Source organism: Antrostomus carolinensis, unplaced genomic scaffold (assembly GCF_000700745.2).
Source record: "Antrostomus carolinensis isolate BGI_N321 unplaced genomic scaffold, ASM70074v2 scaffold6617, whole genome shotgun sequence".
In the NCBI taxonomy this organism is placed as follows: domain Eukaryota; kingdom Metazoa; phylum Chordata; class Aves; order Caprimulgiformes; family Caprimulgidae; genus Antrostomus; species Antrostomus carolinensis.
In genome coordinates this window covers 2,072-26,167 of record NW_010325254.1, presented here as the reverse complement: position 1 = coordinate 26,167, position 24,096 = coordinate 2,072, and the positions used below count along the sequence as shown (strand labels likewise).

The window sequence follows — 24,096 nt, the reverse complement described above, 5'->3', positions numbered from 1 at the left end:
ATACAGGGTCTGATTCAAAGACCACTGAAGCCAAAAGAAGCCTTAATTTAATTCAAAATGCATAAAGTTCAAATAGAAAAACTAGAGAACGTGTTTACTATAATAATTGATATAACTGCACTTTGGATGCATTAAGATGCTCTCATAGCATCTGTTAAAATACAAAAAAAATCCTTCCAAAAAATCCCCTTCCTAAAACTTACAATATTACAGTTCAAATTAAGCCCTAGGATTATATAAGTTCACCCTCTATTAACTTAATTAATAGTTTTCTCCTTTTGGTCATGACACAAAAGCCCACTGATGCACAATAATATCTACAATAGAAGAAGCATATTTTGTCATAAGTAGTAAAGTTAGCATACAGGTGCATTTCCAAAATAGTTGTTCCTTCATATTTTTTTAAAAAACAAAAATGATCTTTTCTGGTTTAGTGATATATCATAATACAGTATTTTCCAAGCACTGAGTAGAAAACAGATTTCCACTGAATTTTCTTTAGCTTTGAGGAGTTTAGACATCATCAAATATTTTGCTTCGAGACATTGATAGGTATCTTCCACCAGGCTGGTACCTGCAGAATCAATTTTAAATATGAAAAAGTATCACAGGAAACAGAAAAATAAAGACCTATGAAATAATGTAACTCTCTCTGCACTCTTACTCCTTAACTCTCAATGAATTACAGGACCTGAAATTCTAGTGAATTACTGTTTCCATGAGAATTTGATAAGCAGTCATTAAATTAAATCTCATGTGACCAAGAAAAACAGTGATATGAATACTAGGAGTCATAAATAACTTTGTTTCCTGATATAAAGAAATTTAATGTTTCTGTCAAATAGATTTTTTAATTTTTTTTTTTTAAAAAAGCAACCAGTGAAGCAAAACAAAACGCTATCCAAAAGTAGTTCGGTGATTAACAAAATATCTCACTGGGCACTCCTGGGAGAAATACAGTATCAAAGATAATGAAAACAAACTGCTGCATACTTAGTGGGAAAAGAGAAGCTGCACAAATTGTTGGTCAAATATATTTTAAAAGCATAAATAAGTTCCAATGCAAGCACAATGTACTTCTGCTCCACAGTACTTGGCAGAATCTGAACAGACACAAAGCCAGAACCTGCTGTTCTTAGTGCTCTTACTGTCCTAGAATTCTTTCAACTATTGCAGGAGTTATAGTTTTTTAAAAAAAATCCATGTTACACAAGCTATTTCTAAGGGAACTGAAATTTCATATGCAATTATTCTTGATTTATTTCCTCTATGAAATGAAATGCAAGTTACTAGAAGAAAGCTCAACTAAGTTCTGTGGTTTCAGGTTTTCCTTTTAAAGAAAGAGTTCAGAATGTTCCACTCTGAAGTCTGTAAAGGTGCCAGAAGACTTCAGATACTGTACTTGAAAAGTACATGCTCCAAAGTAATTATATACACATATTCCTATTTTTGTAGATTATTATCCCTTTCATTGTAAAGGAACTGTAAAGAAGTCAACAAAATCTTCAAGTTCTGATTGGTTTTAAAACAATTCCCACATGAAGGGGGAGATGTAAGCTAGGTAAGATGATAAATTTTGTTTACAAAACTGTTATTATGAAACCATCTGGTATAGGTGTCATACATCAGAAGACATTAATATCTTTCAACTGTAAATAACACAGAAGATTCCTCACCTTCCCGAGTCCGATTCAAGAGGGTCATCATTAATTGAGTCTGCATTAAAATCCAAAGGTTCTGCGTCCTGGAGGAGTTCTATTCTATCTCTTTCAGTCCTACCATTTGATCGTGTGTACTTTGACAGTGCTGAATAGGTAAAAGGAAGGAAAGACACTCATTTGCTCTATGAACACCTTAAGAGTGTGTGGAGACATCAAACTCAAAAGACCAGAACAATGATTTGCCAGTATCTTATCCAAAGTTTAAGTGCAAAGATTTAGACTAGATTTGGTATTAAACCAATCCTGGTTACATGCTCAAATTTGTAGTATTTCATTATTGTATCTCCATAGCAATGTAACTTCAACTTTTATCTCTCAAGTAGCATGAGATCTACTTTGCAAAGAATCAAAGAAAATGAGAGGTTATATGCAAACTTTACTTTTAAATCAATCAACCATCCATTCACCAACTTCCCACTTTAACTAAGCTAGATGGAGGTTTTTTTGGTTTGATTTTGTTTGTTTTTAAAGAGGCAATCTCATGAATTAATGAAATATAGTTGTTTCACAATTCACTGCCACCTTCACTAGGTCAGTACTTATGGGTTGTTTTGGTGTTGGAATGCTACTGGCTAATGTTAAAATATAATTTCATATCATTTCAGTTAGTCTGCCACCAAAAATCTGAGTTTCCAGCTTTGGAAAGAGGAAGGGGAAATTTAACAGAGTTGTCTCAAAAACATGGTGAAAGCTTCCCTCCTCCTCCCCCTTTCAGTTTCATTTCTCCCTTGTTGTTAGCTTACAAGAACACTTAGAATACACAAAAAACATTAACACTGTGACAAATACATTTTTGGAAGTTTAGCGCATCCACAAAAAAGTTTTTTGCTAACAGATGTTATTAAATGAACACATATACACTCGTGTGATGTGTCACTGGCTTTACATTTTTTGGTCATTTATTTGATTATTCCATTATCCAGTCTGTGAGAACTCATCTGCAACTAGAAGAGGTAAATTTTAAGACATAAAACTCCCAACTTCAAGACATACCCTAAATAAAGTCTCTTTGTTGACAAGTGCTATACTAGTTACAATCAATGTATGTCCTATAAGAAGACAAAGTAATTGAGACTAGCCAGAGTCTCCAACCTCAACTAGTTGAAGTGTTGAAGATGGGAAGAAACATAGCACTCTTTTCTGCTGTCTTTAATGGGCAAGATGGAACTGTGCCACAGAAGGGAATATATCAGCACATCATCTAAGACAAAAAGGAATTTATTTTGAAGCTACTCACACGGCCAGTGTTGCGCAGACAAGATATTAAAAAAACAAAACAAATTCCCTCCAAAACCCACAAAGCTTACGTCTGTTGGTACTGGTCTCTGAGAAGCTGGATTCTTTTTGGTCGGTGTGGACAACTCTGTTTCTAGTAGAATCGTCTCTGTTTCCGTATCGCTCCTTCCATTCCTGCAAAAAAGACAAAAAACTCCAAACCACAAGCCTTGAGGAAGAAGTAACACAACAAAAGCATACACAGGATCAACAAATATTCCAGTCCCATAATTCAGAGCTAATTGGTCAATCACATCAGACTATGAAAGTAATACTTTAAAAAATATTCCTGTTCAGTATCTTGATACAGGAACAATTTTTGTTTTGTTTTAAACTCAAGAAAAGTCCCTTCACTAAACTGGCTACCATAACTGTTCTTTAGAAAAAAGACATGCAGAAAACAAACTGTGTATTAAATCTGCACTTGAAGTTCACTTGACTGGTCTAAGTCACAGTGGAAATGTTGCTTTTTTTTGATTTCTGCTTCCATCTAGTGGTAGAATGACAAAATAACCAGTTTCAGATAGCACAAAAAACCCCATTGGATAGGCCATGTTTATTAAGCTGTTGCTCTGTTGTGTTTCCCTTCTATCACGTTTTAGTATGGAAACATTTCAGTATGAAGTATAATGAAATGAAAAAAGTGTCTCATGCTCTTATTTGGAGACTTCATGTCTCAATATAAACTTTTCCAATTGCTCCAATAACATTAATTAGTTTCAGATACAGATCTAGATCCCAGATTACAGACTAGTAGGAACTCGTATACTCAATGTTACTGTGCTAATTTATGCCATATGTTACAGTAGCTACAGAAGGATCAACCATCTCATCATGTAAATCAAGTAAAAGATAACACTCTGAAAAGACCCAAAAGTTTAAAGAATGAATGGGCATGAAGCTGCCTGAATTATTTTTTATTCAGATTGACTGCCTTCATAGATCTTTCAATTCAGTGTGCACTTTAAGTATGATTTGAACCAAACATTCTGTTTGTTATTAATTCTGTTTCAAATGTAATTCCCTCCTCTAGAAAAAAAAAGTAATAATCTGTGACAGTTACTTTCCAAGGGGCACACAAAGCAACGGTTAAATTTGGGAGGAACACAGAGACCCCTTTTCAGTGAACATGATGACAATGCAACTGCAGTTATTTCAAGCAGAGTAGTATCAACATAAGATACTGATAATAAGCCATTTCAGATTACTCTGCATCCTATAAATCAGGGCCCTTTTTAATGCTTGTTACACCTATTTGCATACACTGTTCTCACAGCACACCGAGTAACAAAAATTTCCAAGTAGTGAAATTAAAGTGTGAATTATTTTTCCCCTCAGCCAAGACTACTGTGCAAGATTAAACTGATTCTATCAATTATTGGAGACATTTTTTGTGAAATAGATCATGCTGAATTAAAATAGCACTGGGAAATCCTATCAGATATTGTAGCATATTAATATTATAATTAGCTAACACAATCTCATACCCTTCTTCTGTTTTCACCTTCTTCCTGCCTTTGTCGTTTTCTTTTCTCTATAAAGAAAAAAAAACCTGTCTGAGCTCCATATAAGAAAAATAATTACCAATACTTTTTTTACACAAACAATGGAAATCCAAAGTTAACTAGCAAAGATTCTTATTGAAAAAGATGACTCAAACAATTAAATAAAAGACAAAGCTCCTTGTCTATCATTATGATGTTTCCCACTAAAATGAATTCATCGTGATGGTATCTTGGGTCAATGCATCACACTGGGATACCAGCTGGGTAAAGGAGAAAAAGACCCTGTTAGAAACAGTGGGAAAAAGTACGATGTTAAGAAGAAACTTGAGCATTATTGAATCAAAACCTTGCTGAAGTTCGGTGAGGCCCAAAGTATGACCCAAATAGTTTGTGCCCTTATGTGTTATTAAGCTGGAAGTGTAACATCAAAATGTCAAAGAAATAGGAACCTATTGTTTAAGGGAATGAGAGACATTCCCATTGCTCCAAAAAGAGAAATGCTCTTAAGTAAATCTAGGTTTTGCTTCTCATAAACAACGAAAGGAGAATGAAAGTATTCCATAATAAAACATTGTATCCAGAGATTTTGCTTTCTAAACATTTACTCAAGAACCACAACAGCTTTAAAAAACTTTCAAGAAACACTTTCAATAAAAATTAACAAAAAAATTAAAAAGCTCTCGAAAACAGCAGATAATTACAGCTCTATATAACAACATACTTTGTGTGATAAAACATAGTTAGCTGAAACAGCAAAAAGGGCAGCTCAATCAACACACTTAAACACAGAAAGATTAAAGTGAGATTAAAGTGCTGATGATAAAGACAATTTAAGTGCTAACTATCCTTTATGACAGCTTACACAAGCACCTGCGCAGGTATTATTAGATTAGTAATGACTTCAGAGGAGCACCACTTAACTGAATTGTAAAATATTTAGAAATATCTAAAAATCAGATACCGGATGAGTAAAGCTGATACTTTACCTCAGATGTCAATCAAGTCCAGCACTGTTTATATAGCAACCACAATGCTGTAAGTGCATTGCATTTTGTGCAGTAGACTGCCTCAGTAGTTTTCAAAATATTGACAACCTACATGCTTTTTTTTGTATGTAACATTTCAGACAAGTTTAATGCAACGACATATATTTTTCAGGAAGACTAGGGTAGAAGACCTAACTTACCTCTTTTGATTAGCTCTTTTCCTTCATCAATCAAATCAGAGGTCATTTCGCTATCCCCCATGAACTGCTGGAATCCCAGAAGATTCAAACAACGAGTTCCTAAGCTGATAAAAGCAGAAGGAAAAGCAATTTCCTTCATTAATTTACAATTAATAGCTTAGATATATTACCTTGCAAAAAGTAAAACAAGTTATTCAGAAATTTATGGACAAATCGAGTAAAAAAGCAATATAAAAGACAGATTATGATACTAGCTGAGAAATCAGACGATTCAGAACAGTGACACGTTCCTAAATCTAATTGAAAGTGATCAAATAATCCTATTGAAATGGAGAGATAAAACTGTTCATAGTCTGACAGTAGCGCAAATGATTTAAGATAAGACATTTCTTGAAATATTCTCAGATATAACAGAACTTATATGTATGATATCTGATTGACTCTTCTTTGCCAAAAGACAATTACTATAAAAATTCTGCCTATTATGGTTTCTGTGTATTCGAAACAATAGTAACATAGGAAAGCCACCTTCATCTCAGGTTTTACTCAGAAGAAGTATAACCTTATGGCGTATGGCATAGCCTTAAGATGTAGGGATGCTGACTGGCATTTTGGATAGCCTTTAGGCAGCAGTCAGATAAGTTTGCCCCACCTTTTTTAAGCTAGTCCTGGAGCTAGATACCATGAAACCACCTTCACCTTTTCAAATTCACACCAGAGAACACAACTGCTGGTCTTGTTACTGGGCTTCTCTCTCCAAACTAGAATATCACTATAATGTTCAAAGTTGGCTTCATTGTATGTTTAGGCTGAAAAGATTTTTTCCTATACTATCTGAACTTTAAGACTGCTGGATTAACAGGGGAGACAGCCTTCCTTGATAGATATTAACTAAACATTTGGTTTTGACATATCTGAATTATTAGAAGGCACTAAAGTTCAAGCAAAGCAACTTCCTCTCCTTTAGTTTCTTTTTGTCCTTCCTTCCTAGAGCATTCAAGACCCAGGATCATCATGGACAAGAAGTCACACAAACTATTTTCTTGTCATTGGCTTTCCTGTTTGCTTTACATGTTTTATTTTCTTTTTTTTCCTCCACCACTTTGTCACCTAACCTAAAGGTAAACAGAGAAAACCTAGGACTGGGTCCTTGTTGTCTTACTGCTTATGGATGCACACAGGGTGTTAATGAACATTCAAGGTATTTAACTACATTCCACACGACTCAAAACATATACATTGCTTCTGATTGAATGGTAATGCAAAACTTGAAGTGAACATAAAAGTAGCTCAGCAATGTCAGATTGAAAGTATCTCATCCTTTACAGTGGACAAAAGCAGAGATTTTGAAATTTAAGGATAAAGCAAGCATATAACAGTATTTTCTGTGATTACCCTTCCAGCCTCCCACGAATTGTGACTGAGGGAAACAAGATCAAATTATTTAAACCACTATGCTTTCAAACTAAAGTCTGGCAACGGATGAGAAATTTGTTATGAGTCTGTCAGAAAGTTAATCACCTAAGAAGTTCTGCTCATGTTTCTTAATTTATTAGAAAAACTTGCCGAAAACAGCTTACTCATGGCAATTTCAATCACAAAAGCAGAATCTAAATGTTTGTGGGCTCCAAAGTTTGAACAGTTCAGACCTCGAAACCTAGGAATGAAGTTTAATGGGGAAAAAACCGTCTACAACTCAGTTATGAATTAATACAATTTATATTCTTAAAATGTGCATATTTCACATATATAAATAGCAATATATTGTTTTAGGTATTGTATTTTATTATTGATACGTTACAACTCACCTGCAGGAAAAGAAGTGAATCTCTTCCTGATTGCTGAAACTAATATTAATGTAAAGAAACATGGAGGATCTGTCCTGCAAATCACTTACCTAAAGTATGTGGCAATACAGAGAATGACAACAAGCATTGGGTAATATATATAGAATCCATCTGCAATGAAGGACAGCACTTTCATGGATCCCATTATCTGCAAAAAAAAAAATTGCAAGAACAAGCTCTAATCAGATATATTCTAAAGACTGTGCCACCTCACTGTTTTCTGTTTACAACACACAAACACACAATCCTTTGCATTTAATGAAACATAGGTAGAGTACAATCATCACAGATCTGATTCAGACAGTTGGCACAGAATGCCTGGATATAAAGGCCACCTACAGCATATCCACTTGGAGATTTCTAACATCCTCCTGTCTCACCTAACCCAGAATCAGTTCAAAACAGTCTCTGGACAACACTTAAGAATCTACTTGCTAACAATAAAGACAAGAGATTTAACTTGCTGTTCTACAGAAACTGGTTGCTCAGTAAAACCAAACTCACTGGTTTCAGTGGCAAGTTAGGTTTGCTCACAATATATAAAGATGTCCCATACGTGGACACAGTGGAAACTAAAGCTATTACAAAGTGAAAAACAGTCTGAACTCTTCAGCATAACACTTTACTTTCTTAGGATAAAGAGATCAAAACAGAAAAACTGAGGTATTGATGACTGTTGTGTAGCTAGTAGTATTACCAAAGTCCTGGTCTATTAGTAAGTATTTCTACCCTGTTTAATACTACTGAAAATATGTGAATATCAGAATCTTACTATAAGAAGTACTTAAAAATATTTTTCCTATTCTCCAAACCAAATAGAAGCCTCAAAGCCACATTTTCTGTACTTACAGACGTATAAGCAGTTGGCTGAGTGTTTCTATGAGAGATTGTTGCATCCATATGGGTCAAGCCCAAAAAGTTCAAGCATAATGGTGGAGTCAGACGGCAAAATAACCTGTGTAAATGCAAGAGGCAATAGCATTTAAAACAATTTATTGCACTAAAAATATTTAGAAATCTTAACTGGATATACCACAGAATCATGATGTACAGATCATTAGGATTTATACCCATATGATTATAAATTAAAGAATATAAACTGAAATTTCATTAATGTTTTCAATTGAGTATTTGACAGAAAATCTGAAAAACATATGCCACATACTCACATGCCACTGAAAAGGAGACTGTATGCATCTGTCTGATGATGTGAAGCTAAGTAATAATAGTTAAATACACGGATCCTGAAGACAGTAGAGTAAACACAGATACTTAGGAAAAAGATAGTGAGAAAACAGGCCATCTGAGGAGGGGAAAAAAAAAAAAAGTTGTTTGAATGTAGAACTCTACTAAAGGTTTTAATATATTCACACATAGTCTGTACAGGCAACAGGTTGACTGCACTATCATTTTCATTTTGAGATGGGACAGTAACACCAGCCCTGAGAAGAGCTTCAAGAGTTTTTCTGACTAATTTAAATTGAGAATGATACTTGTAACATTCTGCACTTCATGTAAACTCACACAACTGACCCCAGGCATGTTTATTCTACTTCATTTTGTATGTAAATGAAATTGTTGTAATTGCCTCGATAATTGCCACACATAATTTGACATTTATTCCCACAAAAAGTGATAAAAACAAGTGTTTTCAAACCAACTTATTTTGTTAGTATACTGGAATTTTTCAGCTCAGTTCCTTTACTGATATAATTGTGCACGCATATGTGAGCCACACGTGCTACTGGATTTCTGGTCAGCAGCAAATTCCTGTTTTAGAAAGACAGGTCATATACATGGTTGATTGTGTAGGCACAAAGTCTAAACACCTAAGCTACACGCTAACATTTCACAAATTATGCTACATATGAATTTCACCTCAACTGGGTCACACCTTCACCCTGCATTGGAGAGTGGTAATACGTGGCAAAAGGCAGACTCCCTCCACAGAAACAAAGTTTGGTATTACATATTTTAGAGACCTCAAATTTGACAGACCACTTAGAGACTTATTTTTAAACCAGCCCGGTCTACTATTATTGTAATAACAATCTACCTGAAGATTTTTGTTGAGGTATTATCTCAAACTTACCTCTATGTATATATAATTATATGTCTTTTCTGCCAGCTGTATGAAAACTGCAAATAGTGATAAAACTGGTTTTGTGCTGAAAAATGTGCACTCTGACCACACAACAATTACAGAGAACATGGCCAGAACAACTGCAAGCACCCTGTAAAACCATGGTCGTAGAAGACATTCCCAGTACCACTCTGGAAAAAAAACAAACACACACAAATCCAGAATGGGTTAATGAAAGTTATACAACCAGAAATGGAAAACCGTCACAAAAACTGCCATGAACTTCTTGTGTGCATGCCCTTAAAATCAAGGCTGTAACCTGTGGGGTCACACACTGAATTTCAGGGTTTTTCCAATGCCTAGAGATCTGGCTCAGCCTGAATATGATAAGGAATCATATGCAAAACTAGGGAAAAGAGAGTGAGATTCAGGAACAAAATTTTGCAAATTGATTAGGAGGGGTGGGGAGTGTAGAACAGAACTCTTTTTTGGCCCAGATACCATGGGTGATCCATTTTCTGTTTGTTCATCTGCTCCTCTCTCAGAAACAAAGCTTAGGCTGGCAATTAGACTGTTCTACCCCGGAAATAACTCATTGCCCACGCACAATAAATTAGAAGTTAAAACATGATTAGGAGAAGACACTTTCTGAAAAGAAGCATCAAGCAGCCACATGTCCTAAAGTTTGTTACATGACAGACAAAGAGTCCTTTCCTCTTTGCTTCACTGCAAGAGCAGTCCCAACTCAGTAATATCCCACAAATGTAGAAGGTAACCATGATCTGATAATTTAAAGTTGTCAGTTTTCTTTCTTCTTCTAAGGCTTCGAAGTTTGCTATTGCTATTGCAACATGTAACTGCTATTAAAATTTGAAAAAAAAATTAAGCTTATGTTCCAGAGCATAAATCAATACCTGATAGGTAGTCCGTTACATAAATGCATTAAGATTCACATTTGCTTCCCTCTAGTGTAACTGAGCGCGTTACATAAAACAATCAGTTCTTACAAAGTGGCATCGGTTACTCCTTTCAATACTCAAAATCTGCACGGCAACACTTACCAACAGTTGGTGTGTAGAAATACTGAATAATTTTATTCTCTGGCTCCTGGGAATGGAAGGTATGAACAAACTGTCGAGTTGCACTAGTTTCATTTTTCGCCACATCTTCTAGGTAAAACGCTTGTTCTAGAAGAATCTGCCACTGGACCTGTGTACGACGATGTCTCTGCACTGAATAGATTACCTACAAGAAATTCCAAGCAATTACGGTTACACAATACTTCTTTCAAGAAATTACATAAGAACTTTGTGAAATACCTTAAAAATGCCTACATTACAGAATTGCAAAGATACACTGTACACTCATAAAAGCAAGCAGTTAATTCTCTAAGAATATAAATTCTAATTCTCTCTAAGAATATAAATCATAAAAGGACTACATACATGATTCCTGAGTTTTGCAGGTTTTTCATCACAATCTATCTGTAGCAATAGCAGTCTACTTTTTCCAACATACCACTTTATTTTGGCATCTTAACGAACACCAACACGTACTACAGTTTCTTTTGTAGAATGCACTGTCAATGAACCATTAAAAGGCTAACTCACTGACAGTCAAAACACTGTAATATACTAAGCAACAAAAACTTTTTACACATCCAGAAATTTCATCTGGACGTCACTTGGGATACTGAACTTCTATGTTCCCTTTTACTGAGAAACGTTCCTGTTAAGCAGCAATCCCAAAACCCACTATACTGAGCAACTCAGGTAAAGTGCATTGAAAATCTTTGTTTGACTAGCATTTATTCTCATTACATCAGCAGAAGAAAGGCATTTTCTCATTTATTAGTATACCTGCTTGTGAAGTTTGACCAAGCTTTTTTCACTTGGATAACTGTTCTGTCTTTCATCAAAATCTTCATAATCATCCATGTTCCTTCCCATTCTTTCCTGGTACTCAGTAGGACACTGGAAGGAGAGAGGAAAATTAACTGGTAGATGAAGGAACAGCAAGTGCTCTTTGTTAATTATCTGTAAATGTTTGGGGCATGTCATGCAGCTAAAAAAAGTTCACTTTAAGCACAGCTTTTTCTGTTTCTAAAATACTACATATGTCAAAACCCATCAGATAATTACATACATCATGAGAAAGCATTCCACAAAGAATTTAAACTCAAAAGTCAGGTCAAAAACTCCCAAGATGACAATTAGAGATTTTATGTTACGGGGAAAAGAAAATAATGTACAAGTACTCAGTAGGTGCAGGAAACACCCCCTCCCAGTTGAACAACTGTGGCTGAAGATGAGAAATTTGTTACCTTTTTCAGTATTGTATCAACACATTTTCTCAAAGGGTGGTTATACTTGATACTTGCACTTACTTTACGGACTTCCTGTTGAGGCAAAAAAATAAAGAGCTGTTTCATTACGTTAAGTAGATAAAAAAATTTACAGGACCAGATAAGAGTTCTAGTCCTCCCAACAGAAAAGATAATCATCAGAACTTAAAAAGAATAGGACTCCTTAAAAGCCACAGCTTTACTAGACATTGGAGAAAAGACAATTGAAAGAATATTTATAAAGGACATAAATGTATTTTTTTAAAAAACTCCACGATGCCAGTGTGCAAACATTACCCTGTGAAAGTGTGGACAATTGGTTTCTATGCATTAATGTTGAAACGGAAAATACTTCCTTGTTTTAGTTGTAGGTAAAGAGGAGGAGTTTCTGTCTCACCTAGCTTAGTTTCACTTTACACTCTAAGCAGCTTGATGAGTATCATTTTACACTACTTCATTTTTTATCTTCCTCACATTTGTCCACACATCACCCACTTTTGAGACTATTTGGCATTTATTAGTAACAAAAAGATGCTACGTAACAGCTAGATAAGTTGTGTCAGGACTCCCTCTAGCAGTTTATCAGGTTTAGTGAGAAACAGATTTTATTCTCCATCCTCCTGGCAATCCAGAAACAATCTTCTGATGTTTTTTGTTGTTGCTAAAAACAGCACTTTAAAAAAAAAAAAAAAGAAGTAGGTTCTAGAGTCTGGAAGACAGAAATAATTGTAAAGGCTTAGAAATCTTGTCAATAGGATGACTTGCAGATGGAAGAATCGTATTTGTTTAGTGTGACAAAGGAGGCTAAATGGATATAGACAGTCCTTCAGTCAGTAGTTCTGGATTCCCTCAATCTCCTGAAGGAACAATCACAAGAGATCTGATTAGTCTGTGGTACAGAGTTTTTTATTATGTAGTGGGATTACGAAAAACAAACAAACAAAATCCCACAAGAATGTCTGTAAGGGTCAACTCTAACGTACTCAGCCTTATCAGTGGAGCACTAGACTGGAAAAAACTAAAGATAAACAATTGGGAAGTATCCTCCAGTACTACAGTTTATTGTGTTTTCAGAATCTCTGATAAAGGAAGAAAATGAAAGCCTAAACTAAAGCAGTCGAGAGCTAAAATTTTGTGATTTGACACAGCAGCAATTCATAATTTGTTCTCAGTAATTCATAACCAAGTTCTCAGAATCAGCACTGGCATTCTTAAGAATTTTTAAATATTCTGATCTACTTCAGTGTTCCTATGAAGACTGAAAACAAAATATCGACCAGGATTTCTAAGGTACAGTACAATTTTTTTTTCTTTCAGTCTAGAAACAAGCAAAGTGCTAAACCTTGAAACAATGTTTTATCATGCATTAATCATATATTTTCTGTTGTATATGACATAACCTCAGAACCTGTCAGTTACCCTATATGACTTAAAGGACAATCTAGGACAAGACAGCAGTCTAGTACAAGACCCTCTTTTCAGGGAAGTTTGCTGCCTCCCTGGGGCCCAAATTGGGGACATCACCACAAGACTGAAGAGCTTAGTACAACCTTCAGACTACTACACATTTTGTCACATGGGTACTAACATTGCAACAAAAAGTCTGAGGTCGATTAAAAAGTGACTTCAGTGCCCTGGGAAGAATATTAAAAAATTTGGGAGCACAAGTAGGGTTTTCCTCAGTCCTTCCAGTAATGCAGGGAGACTTTAGAAGAGACAGGAGAACCCAGGATGTCAACACCTGGCTTCAGAACTGGTGCATCCACCAAAATTTGGTCTTTTTAAACCATGGAAGAACCTTTCAGGCACAAGGTATGCTGTGTTTAAGGGAATAGAATAGAATAGAACAGAACAGAACAGAATATTTTCAGCTGGAAGGGACATACAACTATCACCTAATCCAACAGCCTGACCACTTCAGGGCTGACCAAAAGTTAAAGCATCTTATTAAGGGCATTGTCTAAATACCCCTTCAACACTGACAGGCTCAGGGCATTGACCACCTCACCAGGAAGCCTGTTCCAGAGTTTGACCACTTCTCTGTAAAGAAATGCTTCCTAAAGTCCAGTCTAAACCTTCCCTGGTTTGAACTGTTCCCACACGTCCTATCACTGGATACCAGAGAGAAGAGCTCAGCACCTCCCTCTCCAGGCATTTGGACAATGCTCTTACTCTTAATAAATAGCTATTTTAATATTCTCTTCTATTCTAAGTGCAAGCCTCATAAGCAAAGTTTTTGTTGCTCATTTTCTAGTAAGTTTTGTAGTTATGTCCCACTCAGATCTTTTTAGCAATTTCTTCAAAATGCTATTATTGAAGAATGAAGATTCTACTATTATTTTATGTTGATCTATCACAGAAGTTATTACCACTCTACTGTACTACTCTTCAGAAGTATTATTTCCAAGCCATGGTATTAAAGCAGTAGAGCAGGGAATAGTTATTCAATGGGTTGCGTTTCCACTCTACTCTTGAACTACATTAGAGCGTATTGCTCACCCAAAATTAATAATAAACACAGTCTCAAAAAAACCTGTTTGAGAAAAACAAATGATCTATAAATGCTCCTCTCAAAAGGTACATATCATGGTCCTGGAAATCCAACTTGGAAACTTCTTAAGATTCTAGAAATGTACTGAGAGCAGAGCATAAAAGCAGACATACACAAGTTGCATGAACACTAGTGAAACATTTGTGCACTAGATCTTCAAGTTCACTCTGGAACTTAATTCATTAGTGACCAATATTACTCCAAAAGGGTCAATAAAATAATAAAACCAACAAATAATGGCTACCTAGTTGCCAAGCTCTTCACATCAGGGACTACTTCCCTTTTGATTTTTACCTAGAATTGAGTATCATCAAGTGGCACACAATTTTCTTAATTTGCTGATATTTCACAGTAATTTCATGCTACTTACGTTTTCTTGACACAAGTGCCCAACACCAGGAAATTCAGAGATGATTAACAGCAGCGTTCCTGTATTTCATAGCAAAAGCTAGTTACTGACCTCCATAATATCCTCTAAATTCTCTTCTGCATCTGCTTTTTCAGTCATCAGTTTGGCAGCTTTGAAATAGGTCTTCATGAGTAGGTAACCCCTCTTGGCCCCATTCCAGTGGGAACGGGGAATTTCCACCAAACCATAACCCAAAAGCAACACAAGAAGGAAAAGACCCCATGTATTTGCAGCAGCTATGCCAATGGTCTGAAGTTGATTCCTAAGGGGAAAAAATCAAGAGCAAAAACAAAAAAGAAAAAGCAATCAAACAAACAACATTCTCCTACCCTACCCACAAGGAAGCAACCTTGAAGTATCTGTGCACCAATACGGCTTTCAAGTTTACAGGAACAGCCTTAGCATCACCTGTAATTCCTGCCTAGGGCCAGACTGCTACTTGGCCATATTTAAATCTGTCACAATTTTTCTGTAGCTCCCCTTATTTCTTACCTCTCTGGAAGAAACAACATGAACTTAGCAAACCTACTGAAACTGAGGTACATGACAGTGTTTACTACTGTATCTAGTAGAGAAGGCTATTAGTGATGTTATAAACATCAATTATTTTAACTTACCTCATGGTCTTTAAATAGAATCTACAGTAGACATAACTGCCACACAGGAAATAATTGACACGGACATTCTGAAAGATGTTATTCTGAAAACACCAAGAAAGTTTCTGCACTAACTTTGCAAATGCATTTTTAGGGAGGAAAAAAACCTTCTGCAAACATCAGAGGATTGCTCTGCTTTACATATCAAAATCAGAAAACCAAAAGACAAACTTCTATAAATAGTCAAAAAATCCATTTCCACGGAAAATGTTAATAAAACTTTCCAACTACCTAGTAAAAATCAGATCAACTAAAACTGTTTTTTTAAAAAGACCCATTTCACCTATGGAAGAGATTACCCATGACAACTTTGTAAGTACAACATTATTCTTACCATTGTAAATTGAAGTTTGGGTTTACAGCCACATATATTAAAAATGCTCCAAAAATCAGCAAGTAAGTGCCATAGTAGATCGCATTCTCAATCAACGCAGTTTTAATCTTCCCAGTAATGGAGAACCCTCCTGATCTAGCATATGACTGCATGAAAGGTAGCAGAATCCTAGGAGGAAAGCAAACAAAGCCAAACCACATCAGCCAACAAAAAAAGAAAAAAAAAGAACAAAAGAAAAAAAAGAAAAAAGTAGATTAGTAGTGGCAGGATACTGAGCCAGGGGTGTTTAAGCTAGACTCCCAAGTTTCTAACAAAATTAGCTAAGTTCTATGTTTTTATTCTAGATTTACTGGTCTGATGCTGATGGCAAACCTTAAACAAGCTGCAGATAAAAACAATACAGGTAGCTTTACTATGAAAAATCTGTCTCAATCGAGAACTCACTACCAACCCTGGTATTTCGGACTGAGCTACAAAAATAATTATCTGACGACAGGTTGGTCTGAAACCACCCATCAATCTAAACCAAAAGCACAGACAATCTGTTTGCTGTAGCTGTATCTACAGCTTTATATAATATATCCAATAAAACCAAATAATTTACAATATTACCGAAAAATTACACAACTTCTCCATGGAATTATTTGACGTTCTGTTGTCTAAAACCCATTTTTTCAGACAGTCTATCATAAACACCTCTATCTGTAAATTGCTCTCTTTCAACTATATAGGTCAATCAAGACTAAATGGCTGAAACCTGAAAAGAAGCAAAAAGTATACTCTATTTAGCACAGTAATTATTAGAGAAATTTCGCTGCTAGCAAATAATATATGATCAGATAGCTCTGTGGAATAGTAATATACACTCTTTAAGAGTAAGCTATGACTGTTAAGAAGTTGCACTTAGAAACTACACCTATATCACAGTCTTTGTCATATTCTTTTGCCTTACTTACCATGTTAAAAACTGTGACGTCCAATATACAACACGCCAGAAAATTGGCATAATTCCATTAGGAATATAACTCCATGGTTTGAAACATTTTTGCTTGCTGTAACAATGTAAAGAAGCTTATAGTCAGTTGTAGGGCCAAGAGTATAAAAAACATTTCCCATAAATTCCCCCATCAAAAAAGGTCTCTGAAAATAGCGTAGAATACACAGCTATTTGAGTAAGTAGTCAACCATCAACCCTCTCAGAAGAAAATACACTGAATCACTACTTCAAAATATTTATCATTCTCCTCATCGCAAATAACATCTGGACGAGACAGTTTTCTGAGAGAAAAAATGCACTAGCTTAAAGACTAAAGAGAAATAAGAAATTTAAGGTTATAATTTTTGGTTTTGGGCAGGAATTACTTTCTTCATGCAAAGAAAAAAAGAATGCTGGAGGCAGAAGATCATTCAACTTTAGTTAGTGCAGCAGGTTTTTAAAAAATATCTAGGGACCCCATCACCTAGCACATTCACTGGTAAAAAAAAAAAGTGTAGTAGTTGTTTCTTCTGTCACCCAGCTGGATTTAGTCAGGCTTATATAAATTTGGACTTGTTAAGCCAATACTTTTCTGACAAGGTAGTGTTTGCTTCAGAAGATGAGAAAAGCTGTGAGAGCCTTCTAGTAAAAAAAGAGCAAAAGACAAAGTGCCCATCCACACTAAGACACTTTGTTTTTTTCCCCACACCTGTCTGAGTAATGAAGCAATGGTGAGTCAAGAGGCAATACAGTCAATTTAATAGGAGTAACTATTGAGAAATAATTGGTGTTTTCCAGGGTCAAACTAGTTAAGCCTGAGTTGTGAGTTTTTATATATACAGCTTAAGTACTTTCAAAACTATCAAATTACCATAGAGTGACAGGTGGTGCGACTAAAGGTTTCATACCAAGTTTTAAGATCTGAGTTGCACCAACACAGTATCTGCTGAATTACTACTGAAGTTGTCATTTCTATTTGATAGAAAGTCATATACTACAGTATAACACATAAGCATGTTCTGAAACTATAGGTAAATTGAAAGGCTATTGAGTAGTTTTCAAAATGTTTATTTACCTAACTATGATTAATTAACATAGGCTAAATAAATAAAGAGTAAAATGCTGGAAATGTTGTGCCACTAAGTCTGGCATTTTACTGTTCTTCCACAGACATACAACATCCAGATACCCTTCACTTCGGGGCCACAAAACTGGCCATACATTGCATGGACATACCAAATGACACCTTAAATGCTCTAATCACCTTACAGATAACCACACTGCACACATCTGCAAGATGTGGAAATAGCCAATGCAGGCTAAAGAATGAGCAGCCATGGAAAGAGACCACATTCACCTACATCCCCCATGTTTTAAGGATTAATTCCTTCCTGCCAGGAGACAGTGACCAGGCTATTGTTACTTGGGTAGAAGATAGTAAATTTCAGATAACTCTGATTACTATATATATATGCAATTATAATAAGCAATTATATATGCTGCCTATATACAAGACAAGTCTCCTAATTTCATTCATAAGGTATAAAATTAGATTTTCAAGTCTGAAGTCTTTAAGATAGTGAAGGAGAAATAAGCATTTACCAACACATCTCCTCATAGATAACCAAAGTTGCTTGAAAAGGTTAGTTCTAGTGCTTTAACAACACAATAGAAGAAATTTAGCATAAATTTTTTTTAAAAAAATAGAAAGAGGACTATTTAGGTAATCAGTTAGAACTACTGTATAAATTACCACCTATAGATGCAGATGCACTTTTCCTCACCTCTTCCCTCACTCTCCTGTATGCCTACAATCTTCAAATGTCACATCACACAGATAACACTTGTTTATTAGTCTTAAAAAAAAGAAAAACATAAAATACTTCTTTAAAAACAGTCTAATGAAGAGAACATAGAGCCGATACCTTGGAGCAACAGTAACATAAGAGCCATTACTTTCTGCGGGGCTGGAGTTAACAGCAAGTTTGCACCGATTATAAATAGTCTAAAAGACAAATAATTTTATATCATCAGTGACCAGAAAAAACAACAACATTTAATTAAAATAATAAGTTCCATTTTTAAAGACATTTCCTGTACTCCAGGTTTACATATGGGAACAACTACACTAAGAAACCCTCAAAACAACATGCAAACTGAAGGACAAGTTAGTAAAAAACTGAAGGTTTTTCTGCATTGCCTAAATAGATTAAAAAATTGCTATAAACAATGAAATTTCAAAGCATTTGAAATAGATTTGTTATCTGATGAGAGCAACAAAAAATAAAATTAATTTTAAACACAGATACCGTCATGCAAAAAGGTAGCAAGTGTTTAGCTTAATAAGATACTATTTGGAAAAATTTTTTGCTGTTTAAGACATTGTCTTCTGAAATTATGATTTAAAAAAAATACCATACACATTTTATGCAGCTAAGCATAAAAATCTCACAAGTTTCTTACCGTACTCACATCCAGAGGCAGTATAAATACAATGAGAAAGCAAAGATACCAAGCCAATAACGTTGCTATGATCACCAGCCTATGCTGTTTCTTGAAGTCTCCATACCGATGAAGGAGGAACAGGGCCAGAAAAAAGACAAATACTATCTCAAGGCCCAACGCTGCACCACTCATTATTGAACGCTCGCTCCAGCCACACCGCGCAAGCTCACTTAGGAAAGCAGATCAGAACTGTAAGACAAAAAGGCATTTAACTACATTAAAACCTCTGGAAGGTATTCATGCAAAAAAGAGCTGTTTAACAGACATTTTAAAACATATTAATAGATCTGTCTTATTTCACGACAAGAATGCTGATCAGATAAAGGGCAATTTCAGCACAGTGCTTCTAAGTCCTCTGCAGAAATAAAGATATCATGCCATTCCAGTTTGGTCATTTCTCACAACATATTAGGACAAATCCCCTTCATCTTCTTGATATACAATAGATCCAAAAGTCAAATCTCTGTCCTTGAATAAGACTATAAGCCTAACTTTTAAGACCAGTATAAATTTAATAAGAAAAACTATTCTGCTTTTTTTTCTCTTCTTTTAGACGAAATCAACCGATTTGGACAAAGGGTTAAAAATCCAAACTAAATGTTTCTGGAAAGCTCTGTTAATGGACCATTCCTCAACTATGCATTTAAATTCTGTACTCTGAATTAACAGAGCACAAAAATACATGTTAGTATATATATATGTATATATACTAACATAAAAGTATACCTTAGTCTACTTCTGATGTACCTCTTGTAGGTTTGAAATTTCATGTAGTAAGAGGGAACATGGTGGCTAATTCACCTTTCTACCCCTCCTCTGCTCTTCTTCAGAGAAACAAAGGACTCCATTCATTCATTATTACTCTTGCCATGATATATTTTTGCTTTGTTTATCCTTCTGGGTTTAGTTACTCCGTGTTATAGTCACTGCTAAGAACTGTTAGGATTAATAGCACTGCTTAGCATGAGTAGTTGGATTTGCTGAAGCCTTGGGCAGCAAGCTGTGAGCTTTCACCTGGAGATCCTTCCAGCTGGGACAGAGTTTTTTCTTCTCAGTAGCTGGTACGGTGCTGTGATTTGGATTTAGTACAGTGTCAAAAGACCCCAGACCATTGGACCAAAGAGGTGTGTGAGGGATGGCTGCATAGATTTTAAGGGTATAATTGTCCAGGGATTTCTTCATCCAGGATCCCTTTCCAGAGGCACCCAGTGTGAGCTGTTTTTCCTGGCTGCACCATCTGAACTGTTGTTTTGTTTTTTGGGGTTTTTTTTTCCTCATATAAGATTCAATGCCTGAGACTTTGCTATAGAAAACCTAGAGTCAAGCCTGAAGAAAGAGGAAGTGCCTGAGAGAGTGTGTGTGTGTGAGCAAGGAGTGGAGAGGGGCACCCGTGGGCTCGCTGGAGTCGCCCGCTGTGGAGTTAAAGTCTGGGGTGGTGGGTGTGCGACTCCTTGAATGGCGTGTGAATGCTCGGGCAGCAGCTTCTTCTTCAACAGTCAGGACTGCCAGAAATGCCTAGAAAGTCCATACATCTTCAAACAGGCAAAGGGCCAGTGAGCTGCACATATCTATTAAAGAAAATATCACTGTTGTATTTTCAGTGTTTTCACTGGAACTTCAGAGATTCAAAATAAATACTACTACTAAAACTTCCCTCGATTTACTTTGAAATCTCTTCACAATTTGTTGAAGTGAACCATTTCCTTTACTAATCTCTCAGTGTACTGCTTAAGCAGATATCTTATATGAGGGCACTAAGCAGTGAAAATTGTCTTATTTCCACTAAAAAATTCCAAGGTTTGTTTTGCCAGTACTTCCTTGAGGACACATAGGACAATTATTCTGTGATTTTTCCCCAAAGATTTGTTTCCTCCCATTTTGCTACTTTCACATTTAATTCCCAAATAGTGAGAGCAGTCTCTTTACCCCATATTAGCTGCTATACACAGAGCACCCCATATTCTGAAAATAGCTCCAGTTACCTTGCTGTTTCTTAAAGATGCACACGTTTACTTTTTATCTTCTGCTTTTCATCTAATACATTTCTCAAACTATCAGCATTTCTGTCAGGTCAAAACATCTTCCTTACTACCTGCCTGTACTACATTTTGTCCTCATCATGTGTATATTATGAATGCAGGATTATCGAACCTATTTCTCAGTCACTTTTTTTAAGCAAGTCCTTGTCTATTCCATTATACCATTCTTTATTCCCCAGAAAACAAAATCTCTTATATTGATAGTATAGTAGCGAATTCCAGCAAAAAAAATAATGGAAGAGAAATACTATATGTCAACTTCATTAAGGCAGTACTACCTGACATAGGTAGCTTTGGGTACCCATTACAGCCACACCTTCTCCTATGTAAACAAAAAGAAAATTACACATCTTACCCTCCATTACTCACACCTATACAATTTTTTACTACTGTCACACCTAAAAAGCTGCTAACAAAGCAGAAGATGAAAAGTTTCTCTGCAAGGTGCTGCATTCAGTTACTACCATGAGGGAAGTTCCAAAAATATTATAAACATGTACTGAACAGGTTAAAACAGAGAGGGAATTGAGCCTTCCCACAACTTAACTCACTTTCAAAGCCAAAAGTAACTCTGCAGTTATCAAAGTAAACTACATTTTTTTCTGTTCCTAGCCTGGTTCCTACTTTAATCTCAAAATACAAAATGAAATGCCCAATTTTTAATAAGAGACTGCAATTAGTGGTTGTCATGTACTGTTTTGAGATACTGTATACATATTTTCAAAATTACAGATGAAAATTTTTAGAGAGAAATCACTTAAAACTAGTTCTCAGCACAAATAGCTTAAACAGAAAAAAATCCACAAGGTGAGAAATGCAATGCTTTAGAGCAGTTTTTACTGTGAGCTAAATCCTGCCTAACAAGGAAAGCCATATTTGGGACACATGTCACTGGAATTACTTGTATCAGACCTTAAAATGTATTACCACAGGGTATAAAGCCACGCCTTCCTGTCACAAGCAGCAACTGCCTCTCAACCTGGTGTTAGCTGAAAGAAAGGCAAGTTCTTTATCCATAATTCATTTCTTCATTTTATTTACACAGGCTTCTCACTATTAGCACATGGCTCCCTACTATCAGCTGGCTGAAATTCCTGAAGCCCTAAATAATGTTTTCCTGAGATCAATGAACTACTTCAGAAGAGCTCTCTCATACTGCACAACCTTCAACTACTTAGAAAAGTCTCCCGGTAAGCACTGACAAAAAGTTACAAAATTCCTCACTCTGAAAGGAAGAGTATTTGTTGGCATACTCTGGTTCTGGAGAGTAAGGCAGCTATGGATTAATACAAATAAGATCAAAAGGTGAAACACTGGCACTGGAAGTGCAATTTAACCAACAGAAGACAAGGATATGCTCTTGTGTAGGCTTAGGATTTTCTTGCTTTGTTTCACAGACAAAATCAGCGCATTTTTAATTTTGTGAATGGAAGAGTACAGTTACCCCTATACAGGACAAACACTTCAAAATTCTCATATGAAATCCTCTAGAGTCCAAACCCAGCTAATAACTCTGCAAGCACCATAAAGGGCTCGGCTCACACTTAATTCCCTTGGAGACTCCCCAGCATATCAACAGCATTAAATTACCTTGCCAACCTGAAGACTCACTAAGCTCATGACCATTTAAATGGACTAACAGCTCTGCCTGGTACAGCAATACTCAAGTTACTAAATGAAACAGCAGAGAATGAAAAAACACACTTTCTTAGAGCTTTTATATAGCACCAAATTTAACAACAAAGATACTCTAATATTATATTCTTTAAAAAGGGCTAAAAAAGAGTAGAGCACATCTGTGAAGAAAGCACTTTGGTCTCACTAAATGGACTCCAATACCCCTTTACTCAGAAATCCCAGATCAGAGTGTACCACAGTTTTATTCTTTCCAAACTCTGCAGGAAAGGATTTTACTGTCAGATTGTTCATTTTGCAGGCTAATGTCATTGGTGCTTCAACCCTTCCCAGTCAGTCTAACATCACACTCCCTCCAGACTTCTCACTGCTGCCCTGGACACCCTCCCCAGCCTACCCACCTCCTTCTACACTGAGCTGGAACCCATGCAGTACCCCAGCTAATGCCTGAGAGGGCCTGAACTGAGGGTAACCATTGCTCCACATGCCTCACTGAATGTATACATAGAAGTACAACCCCCATGAGGTTCCCTGCACTTATTCCGCTTACTATGCCCTCCAAATGCTTTCCCTCTAAGAAATACAACACTGTTCTCTAGCCTGTATTTGCATAGTAGATCGCTCCTGCTTAAGTGGAGGCACAAAATTCTACTCATTTCCACCCTTTCCCATCCCACAGGCTTATGAATCTTCAAGGCATTTTGATTTCCACTACCACACTCAAAAAGGTCTGCAATCCCTCTAAGCTTTATGCCTTCTTAAGAACCACATTATTTCATTATGAAAACTCCTGGTGAAAATACTGAACAGTACTTGACAAGGGACTGTAGCTGTTCCTTGTAGCTGTTCCCAACTGTTCTTCCCCAGCAAAAACATCCTGAGAAACAGAATCAAAAGTCCTTTTAAAACCCATACATAAGACATCAGCTGACCCTCTTGTATGCAGTAGGCCTACCAGCGAAATAAGTTAGATTACTTCAACAATTTGTCCATGACAAACTGATGCTGTCTTTTACTCAGCTATTATATT

The 24,096-nt window shown here is 36.0% G+C and overlaps 1 protein-coding gene across 1 annotated transcript; it reads right to left on the bottom strand.

Annotated features, from left to right (window-relative positions):
* Positions 1–281: 281 nt before the first annotated feature.
* Positions 282–19,524, bottom strand: LMBRD2 (LMBR1 domain containing 2). The gene is made up of 17 exons (XM_010171137.1): positions 19,351–19,524; positions 18,813–18,892; positions 16,868–16,963; positions 15,912–16,079; positions 14,973–15,183; positions 11,941–12,015; positions 11,477–11,590; positions 10,679–10,862; positions 9,627–9,808; positions 8,704–8,837; positions 8,384–8,489; positions 7,585–7,682; positions 5,688–5,791; positions 4,484–4,530; positions 3,029–3,131; positions 1,677–1,806; positions 282–574 (listed from the first exon to the last, which is right to left on the bottom strand). Exons 1-17 carry the CDS (start codon positions 19,522–19,524, stop codon positions 514–516), a joined length of 2,067 nt encoding a protein of 688 aa, XP_010169439.1. The 3' UTR covers positions 282–513.
* Positions 19,525–24,096: the final 4,572 nt, after the last annotated feature.